This window comes from Corvus kubaryi, unplaced genomic scaffold (genome assembly GCF_017639235.1).
Source record: "Corvus kubaryi isolate FWS band 111438036 unplaced genomic scaffold, C.kubaryi_AGA036_p1.0 37396, whole genome shotgun sequence".
Lineage (NCBI taxonomy): Eukaryota > Metazoa > Chordata > Aves > Passeriformes > Corvidae > Corvus > Corvus kubaryi.
This window is the reverse complement of record NW_024581135.1, coordinates 9,380,143-9,393,464: the sequence shown is the minus strand read 5'-3', so window position 1 is coordinate 9,393,464 and position 13,322 is coordinate 9,380,143. Positions and strand designations below refer to the sequence as shown.

General features: G+C 41.5%; 1 protein-coding gene across 2 annotated transcripts in view; it reads right to left on the bottom strand.

Annotated features, from left to right (window-relative positions):
* Window positions 1-229: 229 nt before the first annotated feature.
* Window positions 230-13,322, bottom strand: part of MUC13 (mucin 13, cell surface associated) — an 18,256-nt gene continuing 5,163 nt past the window's right edge. Inside the window, exons 3-12 of one of the 2 annotated variants that reach the window (XM_042040305.1) lie at window positions 11,216-11,335; window positions 10,202-10,308; window positions 8,514-8,572; window positions 6,997-7,148; window positions 5,592-5,717; window positions 4,360-4,471; window positions 3,241-3,278; window positions 2,616-2,703; window positions 2,194-2,398; window positions 230-1,315 (exon numbers count right to left, since the gene is read on the bottom strand). In XM_042040305.1, coding sequence (XP_041896239.1) covers window positions 1,265-1,315; window positions 2,194-2,398; window positions 2,616-2,703; window positions 3,241-3,278; window positions 4,360-4,471; window positions 5,592-5,717; window positions 6,997-7,148; window positions 8,514-8,572; window positions 10,202-10,308; window positions 11,216-11,335 — 1,058 coding nt within the window. In that variant the 3' untranslated portion in view covers window positions 230-1,264. Of the gene's footprint in view, window positions 1,316-2,193; window positions 2,399-2,615; window positions 2,704-3,240; window positions 3,279-4,359; window positions 4,472-5,591; window positions 5,722-6,996; window positions 7,149-8,513; window positions 8,573-10,201; window positions 10,309-11,215; window positions 11,336-13,322 lie in introns of both variants that reach the window. The other variant, XM_042040306.1, reaches the window with a different exon arrangement.

Sequence of the window (13,322 nt, the reverse complement as noted above, 5' to 3'; positions counted from 1 at the left end):
AAAGCAACCACTGAATATTGGTGCCAGTCTCACAACAATAAACATTTTACCTTCTGTAATACTTAATAACATTTCTGAACTTCCGAGTGAAAGCTGGGTGCTGATGTGCTGATGTAACTAGTCTGTGCACACTTGTGTCTAAACTCTGCACAAATTTTAACACAAAATAGTCTCTGGAGTTTGAAAAAAACCAAAACACATCACTGGGAGGAATATAAGAAAGCCTTGGTACTGAGAAAAAATAATGTTTAATAGGAAAACTTAATCTGCTTATATAAAAACCAAACCACAAAATAGAACAGAATTAAACGATGCTTTAAATGATTGTAATCTATAAATATATGTACATATATGTGAATATAAGTATTTTTTATAAGTATAATGTTAATGCCAGTCAACAGATGACGCACACTCAGTAAAATACACTAAAATGTAAATTCTTTTACAGACAGATTTATGTAAGAAATTTAAAAAACCCCAAACACCAAGCTTATGATCATTCAAACATAAAGACTGCAAGAGAAAAAAAAATGCTAACACTTTCCACAGGAACTAAAAATGTAAAATCGATGCAGTTTTGCAAGATGAAGAAGAATAGTGTTTGTTTGAAGATATTGTATCTTGTCATTGTATTGGGAAGGAAGGCTGTGGAAAAGGTCAGACAAGTCCCATTGTCTCACACAACACAGATCAGCAGAGATCTGAACAGAATGCTTTCAGATGGGAAATATTTGGGGGTTGAGGAGGGTGAAAAAACCTGTATCTGATACAGTAAAGTGAAACAGGTCAGGTTCTCATGAAAAACAGTTTCCATCTGCCCAAAGCCATAGTTCAAACTGAGTGAGCACAAATCCAAGTGAAGTTCTGGGTACTGACATTTTTTCAGCATCACACATATTGCCTGGACCATCTTCCAGAAGAACTGAAAACCAGCAGGGTTAAAATCCTTTATCTTGTCTGCATTCACTCTCTTGCCAATGTACTGTCTTCACTGAAGAAGTCTAATGTTTATTGGACCACATTAGTTCTTCTTTTAAAAGAAGTTCTCTTCTTCTCCCTACTCTCTTACATTTTTCCCTTATTTCAAAGTTGTCCATGACATCTTTCAAGCAGGAGTCTTCCTCTAGGAAATCTTGAGAGAATCTGGGGTTAAGGACGTTGATGTCTCTTCTGCTGAAGTAACTGCATTGGTGAGAGGCTGTGAAACTCTTTGCTCTTGAGCCAGTGTTGTGCTGGTCGTCCATCCTTCTACTGCTCTGGTTGCTCAATATCTGCTCTGCATCCTAAAGCCCCTAGGCTCCCGTGATATTTCGTACTACAGAGAATTTTTAGACAAGAAAAGAAGAGAAATAAGGAGTCACAAGGATCATCAAGCCCAACACTTGCATGAATGGCCCATACAGAGATCAATCCCATAACCTTGGTGTTATTAACCCAAACTGAGCTAATATCAAGCCTCTGCTTCCTCCAGGGCTCCCTTGCAGAATTCAAGGATAAAACAGGCATTTTTTTTAGAACATTCCTTCCAGGTAATGACACACTTCTGCTGACCAGGCTCCCCTGGGCTACAGCAGTGCAAAAGCTGTTCTAGATTATTCACGGCACTTCACACCTTTCCCCTCTGCAATGCTGCAGCAGCTGCTGAGGCTTTTGCTGTGAACAAGGCAGCAGCAGCTGGGTGGGAGGACACAACCCCCTGGGCATCTGTCCCAGCTTAAACTGACTGTGAATCTTGCAGGAGCCTGCAGCTGGGAGGTGCCACTGCAGCACCTGTTGACTCTACAATAGCCTAAAAGAAGCTCAGGTGGTAGCAGCCTGTGATACTTGCAGGCACACCTGTGCTGAGGGCTGAGTTTGGTCAGTGCAGGCAAATATCCTACGACACAGCAGACCACTGGGCAGCCAAGCTCTTGCTTGGACCCTTGCTTTTCACATATCCCTCCTGTGGCTCAAGGATGACTACTGGGGCTTAGAAAGGTCTTTATGAGGGCTGATCTCTGTTCTAAGGCAAATTTCTGTATTAAGGGAATTTTTTTCAGCTGCAGCTACAGTTGTTTGGATGCCTTTATAGCACTTTGGCCTTCTAGACCAAGGGAGGATGTAAAGAGGGGAGCTGAGGTTCCCACAGTGTCTGCAGCCCACAACGCCACCGCTCAGGAATTCCATTCCCACAGGACTATGTGAAACACTTACCAAATCATCATAATCCCTCTCTGGAAAATGACCTCTATTTGTGGAACGCATCTCATAGGGGTTGTTTGACTGATATCCTGGGTTTGCATGGCCAGAAGTGGTCTGGACCCTGGGGAACATGCCCGGTCTGTCATCAGATCTATTTGTGTTGGAATACTCTGGCTGTATCAGGCTCCTCTTCTCTGGATTTCGTTTTCCTTTTGCTCTTCAGAGGAAATGAAAGAACAAAGGAGATTTTAAAAGACTATTTAGTGTGCCTTCCTTATTAAGTCCAACTTATTGGTTGCCCACTCCCACCTTATTTTGAATGCTCAGTCCCATCCTGAAGCATGCAACAGATTTTTATAGCATACCTAGCACAAAACCCTTTTTATGAACACACAGCAATGCAGTTCCTATTCAACTGTAAGAAATATTCTTACCTGACTGAAATAATAGAGACTGCTATCACTAAACTCAGGATAATGGCTCCAAACACTGTGCCCACGATTATAAGGATGAGTTCAGTATCTGGGGGGAAAAAACACAGCAAACAAGAAATGTGTCAGTTGATCAATTGAAAACTCACAGTGAATATTGAAAAACAAGGGGAAGGAAGGGAGGAGGGGAGGAAGGGAGGAATTTATTCCCAGGCTCCTGGCGCTTACAACATTTTGTGGACACAGAAAGATGTAAATTAAGGATCTGCATTGAAGACCATCTCTTCTGGATGGCTATTTTGACCTCAGCTCTAGTTCCTAATGCTATGCACTGAATGGTTTTACACATAGTTATAGGTGAGGTGTAGGAACAACTGGGAGGGTGCAGGGGTTGTCTAAGCTAGTATTGATGCTAAACTACGCAGTTAGGTGTCACTTAGGCTCTTCCCATGCCCTAGGCACATAAGGCAACAGAGAAATTTCACTTTTTATTTCTAACATTTTCCTTCAATAAATGTGGAATGGTGGCACCCCTAAAGGCTACTACTTTTTTGTTCTCTCAGACAGATTAAGCATAACTAGGTATTCTTCAACACCATAATTAAAAATCAGAAATTCTTATACTTACTGTCCCTGCAATCCTCCCCAGAGTAGCCCACTGGACAACTACAGAAGAGAAAAAAGAAAAAGAGGAAAGAAAGCAAATATGATCTTTAGGGTCCCTTTTAATCCAAACCATTCTATGATCACAAAACAATAGCATATTCCCCCTTTTTATCAGCAATTTCTCCACAAAGTGTGTTCATTACAGGTTTCCTCTTTAATCCTATCTTACTACTGAATTATTTACTTCCATTAGAGTGAAACAATCTGAGATTTTCGGAGTGATTGGTGATCTCAGCACTCAAAGTTTCAGGTTCTTAGTCTGAAAAATGTTAAAAGGACCTAATTTTTCTAAAGAACTAAGCCCTGCACCTCTGAGCCACTTGGAACTGCCATGCAATGTCTTTAACAAAGAGCTCAGTATAAGGTCTATAAGGACTGGCAAGTCTTTATCTTCCTCCCACAGTAGTTCCATATATTTAAAATATATCAACTTTATGGTAAGAAATTTTCAATTTTCAGCAGTAATAGCTACAAAAAGAGCTGAATTAATGGATATGGGGAGTGAATCTCTCTGCTTATCCACCAGAGTGGAGCACAACCAGTCACTCACTCGGCTTCACCAGCAAACACCACTGTTCTGTCCTGATCCTGAGCTGACAGAAACACCCTCAGGAGAAAACCAGGAGGGAATAACATAGGTCTGAAAGTTACCAGGAAACAGTCCCCACTGATAAAAGTGGAAACATTCCAGGGACTGGAGGCATGTCTTGCTCTGATGCCTGTTGCTTACTAAACACTTCAGCACAGCAGTTCCCATGGCTCAGCCACTCTGCAGGAGTAGTTTGTGTTTATGTGGTGGTGAAGTACTTTATCCTCTTCACTGACTCACGGGTGAACCTTGGCTCTCTTTGACTTTACTCTGAGGTGTTATGAGCGCACACAAAAGACTAATGCCAAGGAATGAAAATGCCACAACTTGTGACACCACGGGAGTTTGTCCACCTGCTCTCCCCCTTGGGCACCTCTCTGATTCTCATAGCTGCAGCCCATTCTTCTGGATTGCAGCTGACCCTGTAGTAGATGTTCTTCTCCCCTACCTTTGCCTACAACACAGGAATGCAGTAAAAACCTGAGTACTCACGCCACACAGTTTCCATCCTCCTGTTTAAAGTTAGTCATACATCTGCATACTGGAACCGTTTCTTCTTTTACGCAGTACTTGTGTGCCTCTGCAGTACAGTTTTTACTGCAAGCTGTATTTTCAGGGAGAAAAACATGAGTGAATTGCAGATAAAAGATTATTTTATTGCTCTGGAAACACACACACCCCTTTCTTGTGCTTTAAATCATCAGAATGGCTTTTTTAGGACTGTACCTATGCAAAACAAAAACTGAAATATAAAATCACAAAATTAGAAGTAAACAGGCTGTGTTTAAAACCATCCAACTTCATCAAAAAAGAAATCTGGCTAGGCTGCATCTTACATAGGCAAGCAATGGCCTGCAGTTTGATCTCACAGCAGATGATTTGTATGGCAAACTGTATCAGTTTTAGACAGGCACGGGGGTCACAAAGGCCTACACCGGATCACATCTCATTGGGATTTATTGTAGCCAGCTTTCATAGCTTTATCATTGATTTTTGAGGGGTTTTTTGTTTTTCTTAAAATCTTAAATCTTTTTTTTCCTTCTGTAGTGTGAAAATTTTAGTTTCCACAAGAAAAAAGTAAGGTATTTAGAAGAAAATTAGGTAAATCACAGGGCTTTGGAGGGTAGCTAAAAATATAAACAGAGCACTCACTAAAAGAACTCAAAACAAGAAAATAAATAAAACCCCAACAACTAACAGGTCCCAAAAATGACAGAAATCATTCTTCTCACAAAAACCTGTCTAAATCCGGGTAATGCAAACCTAGAATTATAAGCAAGGAAGAGAGCCTTAACACAGCCTTAACATGTAATGCATCATGAGACTTCCAGTTCTGTCAGCTGCCTTCAAGTAACATGTAGAATTTATTCCCAAAACATGTCCTAGCAGAGAAAGCTGTGAGTATAGGATTCAATCTGTTCCATCCTTTACCTGTTTATGTTTCAGTTCTTACCAGGAGTCTAACAATACTTCTAAAGACTTGCCTACTCACTGGTTTCAGTGATGATTTTATCAAGTTTTAGTAATTTATTCTACTGGAATAAAATTATAGATTTGTTCAAAGTGAAACATGAGGATGTATTTCTATGGCTGTCTTCACAGGATGCACATTCCCTGATTTTTAGAGGTCAGCACATTTGCCCAGCACCCTTCTCAAAAAGGAACTGAGAGAGGGAAAAAGCAGGTCAGCCTTTCAGGGATAGAAAAAGCAGCAAGGTTCTTACCTGAACAAGAACGATCATCCCATTCTGTCTTTTCTAAACCAGGTTTGCATTTGCATTCTGGAAACATGTCCCCTTCACACACCGTGGTTTGAGTATCACATTGATAAATAGCACAAGATGTTGTCTCTTTAAAAGAGAAACAGGGAGCAAACCTGAATACCTTTTCATAGAAAGCAGTGCACTTGCCCAGTAAATCATAAATAAATTATTTAGTAATTCTAAAGAGAAAAAATTATAAGTCCTTTTCCTGGGACATCAATATTGCAGACTTTTGGACCAGCCCATTGTTTCCCCTTGCTCTTTACCAATTAAGGTCCTGTTTCCATCACATCTTCTGACCTTCTGTTTCTCAGCCTCCTACAACTGCTTCCAAACCTTCCTGGCTCCAGTCTATGAAAAGGGACATTCTGCCTGTAAGTTCATATTCTGAACACTGACTTTCTGACTCACCTTGAAAAAAAAAACCCTACAGAGAAAACTATAGAGAAAGAGAAAACTATTCTCTTAGTTTTTTTCTACAACTGAACTGTGAGACCTAGATCCCATATAGTTCTAGAGAGATATAAACATTTATGGGCATGCAGCTCATTTCATGAGTAGCATTAGTATTCTGTTTGCCCAATGTGTTGCTCTTTAGATCCATGTCCTTGTGGTGGGAATGGTTTCAAGACCTCAGTGCATGGCATGCTGTAGAGGGATGTGACTGCACTGGTGCCTTGGGAGCTCTCAGAGGTTTTCTATTTCCTCCTCATGCTTAGGATCAGCACATAGGAAACGTCATGACTGAGGCAGATACAGTCACCTTCAGAGACCAAACTCAGGCTTTAAGCCATGAAATGGACTCTTAATTATTAGCTATGCCTTTTGAGAAAGCTGATTTCAAAATAGGAACTTATATTAAAAAAAAAAAAGAGAGAGAAAAAAAATCTTATTTTAATTAGAAAATCTTTCTCCCAGTATTACACTCTTAGTAATGCAAGACTTTACTGGTTTAGATCAACGAATCACTTAGCAGCTAATCAGTGAGTCTAAAGAGACTTTCATCCTATTTTGCCAGTAAAATACTGGCTTATTCTCAGAAGCACAATCTATCGCTGTATATATTTTATCCAGAATTTTCCCACTACCTAACAATCAGCAAGTTAAAACTGCCATGTCATTGCTTACCACAGAATAAATATTCTCCTTTTCTTCTTTACATAGGAAGTAGAAAGCCTTAATAAGACAAAAGACCCTAGCGCTGAATGGTTGAATCTTCAAAATTACCAAGATTGAACATTCAGGTCCTTAAAATCAGCAAGGCTTATGATTTGATGAGCTTCTATGCCCACAGAAATCTTCCAACCAGGTTTTAAGAACCTCTGTTTCTGCTGATTAGTTACTTCCCTAGTACGGAGTTACATACTTTCGTAAGTACGGACATATGACTCTTCTCCACTGTTTATTTCATGTTGTACTGCAGAATTAACTGAGGCCTCATTTACAGTTGAGTTCCACGTGAACAGGTTTGTCACTGTTACATTCACTGGAGCAGAATTTCTGCTTTCTTTTGGAGGTCTGAAAAGGACAGATAGCACCACGTTGAAGTTTCACATAGTCCATATGGATGGCAAACTAGATGCAAAGACAAGAGAAAATTTCTGCCAAATCTCCCTCTCTCCCCTAGCTTCTTTCTTCCCATAACATAGGTAGTTGCCAAGAGACCTGAAAACGAGTGTAAATCTTGCTCAGGAATACATTATCAGCCATCTTCCCAGTGGGTCCAGCTGTAAATAGGTAGCTGCTGGATTTAATGCTAACAACATTGTTCCTTTGTGTGCTGCTGACACACAACTGACATTTTCTAACTGGGTTAACTTCAAGCCAGCTGTAGTGTGGAGAACCTCATCTGTTAGACCCCAACTTTCACGTGCTTCCATCAGCCTGTGGTGTCAACCAGGCACGATGTAGAGAACACACCCTGAAGTGTGGTGAGGATAATTCAGGGTATGGCCACAATGAATGCAGAAGGGTCTCTGCAATGTAGAGGTATCTGTGCCAACTGCACACCAGCTGGGTTGGGTTCAGCTCACAGCAACCTCCCTGGCGTGAGGTGGAGAACAGCAGTGACTTCCCTGTTCTTCAGCTAAACCTCATGCTGCCAGGATATGCACACAAATATCCTTAAGTGGCAGATTGCTGTAGTTCCTTGAGGTGTTACAGTGCCCCATGTCACAACTGCTCAGCTGGAAGTTACTGCCCCCACAACTCTGTTAGAACAACACTACTTAGCTGCTTAATCCCTGGGGTGCACTGAAAGTGCACACACTGGTGTGTGCTAGCATGCCAGGTTTTGCTTGATGTGGGTTAGGGAATACAGAGAAGCTGGCAGAGCTCTGGGGACAGTAACCTGTAACAGATGGGGATGGAAAGAGAGGGACATCTGACAGGGTCTACCTAGACCAGCAAGGGACCTATGCCCACAGCTACAGTCACCACAACCCATTCAGTAACATCTTTGCTCAACCTGCCATCACGAGACACCAACAAATCCACAATAAAATGCATTTTCTATCCCTCCTGTAATGAGGGTGTTTTTTAAATTAAACTAGGACTCCAAGCTGGGTAGCACTCCCAGTGGTCATAGGAACCTCAAAGTTAACTTAGAATTTCAGACATGTCAGATAACACAGGGACTGCTAGTTACAGCACAGTGCTGTATCCTACATGGTAGTAAAAGCAGGACATCCAGTGTGGAGCTGCCTTAGCCAGCCCATTTCACAGACATATTGGGGTAAAAATGGGGCCAGCATCCCTCCTTTAAGGGGAAGCGTTCTGAGCTGAACTCATATCTTTTATTGAACTGAGTACTTCATGGGAAACAGATTAAAATGAGGTATGTGGGAAGCATGTACTGAGCAAAAAACAAACTGGCAAACTTACTGAATTTCCACGATGACAGTTTGTATGTAGCCTGTTAGATTGTCGAAGGCCGTCTTAAACTATTAAGGAGAAAGAAATTGGAGTTCAAGGCAAGCAGAAACATAGACTAAAAATCACATGAACCATTGAGGATTCTGCTGTAAAGCTTTAATACAGAATATGCTACTATAGGCATAAATAAAGTAAGGTAATGTGTTAAATCCACCAGGAAAGATATTGCAGAAGAGTAACAGTGGGGTGGTGCTGTAGATTATGGAAGAACAGGGAGCATGGGAGGGCAGTGGAGGGATGGAGAATGAATGTCAGGCAGTGTATTAGGGTTAACTGGCTGATAGTTACAGATACTCCCTTGCAAACTCATTGCTTAGGAGAGCATCTCCACAGCACCAATCTGTACAAGTAGAGGGAAGAGGAAGAAGTCTACCTCCTCACAAATGGCACATGTTCCTGAGAGGCAGTGAAGGGGGATCGTCAGGGCTTGGTTGATCTTGTGGGAAGAAGCACTGATGAAAGCATTGGGAGCTGAACAGGATCAGAAGAAAAGTCACTGCTCTCCCTCATCCTATGTGAAGCAGGGAACAACCAGTGGAGGCAGCTGCCTTCAGCAGCCACACAAGCTGGAGGCACCATGAGAAGAGGATAAGATTTCTAATTCAACTGAAATGAAAGATATACTATCCATATTTCTTTGTAATAAAATTCTAATTATTTTCTATGCTATTTTCACTTTTGCATTCTATTATGTATCTATTTTAATCCTACATATGATGCTCTCCTGTAGCCTTATCATGAAAAAATGCTGGACAAAAAAATTGAGGAAATTATTTTTTAACATTCTGGAGGAACAACTTTTTGTACTTTCTGATACAACATTCATAGGAAGCAATATAATAACATGCAGAAATTGATAACCATTTTTGATGATTCCTGATTAATATCTGGTGAATATTTTTTGATCAGATGTCTGGTAGAGCTTTGTATCTCTTCTTCCTTACTGCCAGAAAGAGAAAAGACCAAATCCACTGTTTCAACATGGCAGTATAAATCAAACTGTTCATCTTATTTCTCCAGGGACTCTATTACCAGATTTTATGTATAATCATAGAATTATAAAAAATGTGCAGTATCCATTTCACTAATAACATTAAAATACTAATACTGGTAGATTATTGAAAGAGGCTTATTATTCGGTATTTAGACACAGCTGGACAGCCATTCTGAAAAGTTCGTGCTGTGTGGAACTGATAATTTTCTTTTAAAAAGTTAAAATTTTTCATTTTTACTCATACCACTGAGTATTATTGAGCCTTCAGCAAATAGCAGAGATCAGAAACTCAGTGGCTGGAAAACTTCACTCAGCCCCATTGTTTCTGGAGAGGAAATGGTGAAAGATGCAGAAGCAATTTATGTGAGAGCTCCCCAGAGTAGAAGTGGTACTAAAAATGCAGATATTACTTCAGGGATTCCCTTCACTTCAGCAAGAGCCATGCATGTGCTCATGTGAGGGCAGAGTTCAAGTCTTTTACAAATAGGTCCAAACTAATGTGAAGCATTCTTTGAAAGAAGTAGATCTCTAGTAGAGTGGAACTTTTCTAGGCCTCACATTAAAGACAGTGTGTGTCCTCTCTGTCTGCATGACATCCAGTATAGCATCAAATATATGGGGGGAAAAAACCATCGTCACTCACAAATGCTGCTACATTGTTGAACAGCTGCTCATACTCCGTGGAATTTACTGTTTGAAGACTATCACTGTAAGATGCACTCACTCCAATGGTCGCTGGGTATACTTTCCCTGGAAAGAACAGAGAGTGTAAATTAGAGAGCATTCAAGAAAGTCAAGTTTCACCTTAGAGGTCGCCAGCCTTCAGGGATGGGGAAATACAATGCAGAAAAAAAAAATCACTGCTATTTTTCATGTATGGGAGGGATCAGTAGAGGAGAAATCAATGCAGTCACAATGGGGGATGTACTTTGGCTACCAGGGAAGAAGGCAGGATCCTGGGACCAACCAGACTGTCCTGATTATGAAACTGAATAACATTAAACTATCAGCATGGCCTGAAGCTACAAGACTCTCTGAGAGGTGTTACAGAATTTAGTGAGAAAATATGCATATTAAGGACTCCAAATTTGCAGCTATTAAGCAGCTAATGTGGTTCACTGTGGTTTATAGGGAAAGTAATTCAGAATTGACCTGATTCTTAAGCCTCAAAAGTAAATTTGAGAACACTGCTTCCTGACACTTAAATAAACAGCCCCATTTGCTCACATGCTTGGCCTTCAGAAGCATTTCAGAAATGCATTTCAACAGGACTCTGATGAGTGTTTAGCAATGGGGAAAATCAATCTGGTTGTTCAGAGGTCTTCATGAGTCTGGACCTTTTTAAATCATGGCCATTAATATTGATGTTAGGTTGACACTTGCATTTTTTCCTGCTTTTCACTCTTTTTAATCTCCAGCACCCCTGACAGATAATTCTCCTTCTCTTCCTAGAACATTAACCTCTTTGGGTGTCACTGTTTTGTGAGATAGCAATCTAGGTCATTGTAGGAGTGGCTGTCTGCAAAGCAAGGAATCGATCAGCAGTCACTTTCCCAGACTGATTGTGTTTTCAATTATAACACGAAAAAAAGAGAGATGGGAAGCAAAATTCACCTGAGCAGGTAACTAAAAGCATTGATGTCCTTCTGCAACTCACCTCTGTAACAATTCTTATCGCTGTAGTAGAATCCATATTGGCACTCACAGGTATAGTTGCTTTGTAAGGAAATGCATGTAGCCAAATTTCTTCCACAAGGATATTCACGGCAGAAATCCACTAAGATGAAAGACATTGATGTTAGGGTTTCTGTGAATTTCTGCAATAGCCAGTTCATATATAAAGTAATTCATATATTGAATAGTTCACATATGATTCTGCTAAAGGACTCTACCAGGAATGTTTTAGAGAGTATGGATGCAATTGCAGAGCACACAGCTATATCTTGCTTGTTTAATGTACAGTAACTGTTTTCCCTACACAATCCAGCAGGACACAGAATATGGCTGAAATTCATTATCTGTCATATTGAGCACTCACAGTTCAGCTCTACTTAATACAGCTAAAACCAAATCAAAGAAAGAAAGTATACCAAGGGTTGCCAAAAACAGTGACTGTTAGAAAAAGGCAGACTACAACAGTGTGTCTTTAATACTGCACTGGCACATATTTGCTTTATGACAGTGTCATGGCAGGGTTCTTTACTGCAGACACATTAATAAAATGAAGGCTTCAAAGTTAATCATCATAGCATATTTTCTCAGATAATTATATATATTCTGTAAAGGCTTTAGAGCATGTATTTTATTTCTATACATAATTTAAGTGGTCAATAAGTACTTAAAAGTTATATTTCAATACATGTTATATATAGGATGGTAATTACAGTTCTGCTCTAAGACATAAAATTCTGGTTTTCACCCTGCCTGTTTTTTTACAATTCACTCCATGAGTACATTCTCATAGATGAGGCATTTTCTGTGAAATGGGGAAAAAATGGGAATTCTCATTCATAACCCAAAAAATAAAAACATTTAATGAATTTTCATTCCCTATAAGGTTCATCTCCAAATATTTTTCCAGAGAACCTAGTGAAGCAAAGTTTTTTTACCTGATGAGAAAGATCCCAAGCAGAAAGCAACAACAACTGTGAACTCTTCCAAACACATTCCACTTGCAGCAAGGGCCAGCAGGGAAGAGTGGCAGGGAGATATAGCGTTAAATGGGGAAACATTACCTACTCTGGAAGGCCCTGCTGGGATGGAGGATGGTGGGGTATGGAGAGCTCCTGGGACAGACACACGCACGGTCCCCTAGGCACGGTCCCCAGGCCCAGCCCCACACCGGGGTGTGCCCCAGCTCCCTCCGTGCCCGTGCTCCAACAGCCTCAGGCACAACTCCCTGCAGGGTCAGGGCAGGGCTGACCTGGGCCCCTCTTTGCAGGGATCCTCTTGCATCCCTGCCTGGTGAAGGAGGAAACGGCACCGAGCACAAAAGGAGCAGCCTCCTCCCATCTTCCTCAATACATTCTCCTTGAAGGAAAGGCCAGCAGGGAGAGGGAAGACTGGAGGGGTATTCATGGCAACGATCTGGGCAGCTTAGTCTCCTCTGGAAGAAGAACTTGCAGCAAGGCAGGGGAACTCCATATCTGAGGGGGCTACAGAGCTCCCTGGGACTTGGTTACTCCAAGCTGTCCCTAGAAAATGCTGCCTGAGCATTTTTTGCTCCTTGCTTGAAGCTTCTGAGGTTGGTGTCACTGTTGTGCCAGGAGCCGTTGCATTTACAGTACCATTTTCAGATGAAGGGAAAAGAAGAGACATGACAGCACTGCTTACCACTGTGTTGGAAAAGCCTTGGGGAACTCTGTGAGTGCAAAACAACCTCTGAGCAGGTAAGTGTGGTGGATCCCTGTGGGGCTGAGCAGTCAAAGCTCTGAGCACCCCTGCCCAGCCTCTAGGCTCTCCCTGGCTGAGATGCCTGTGTCATCTGACGTGTTCATGACCCCTTGTCCCCAGCGCCCAGGACTTGAGCACACATCCACAGAGGCAGCATATTGCCCCCAGCACAGCTGTGCTCCTGGCTACAGCTGTCTCAGCCACAGGCACATATGTGTCTCTGCGCAGCAAATATCCCGTCACGTGCCCAAGGCAGCACACAGTCGGGGACAGCAGCCAGAGCACCTCAGGGGTGCCATCAGACGTGCCTGCACATCTCCACTTCCCCACACACTGTGGTCTTCTGCCCAGGATCATTTGGGTGAAAGTCA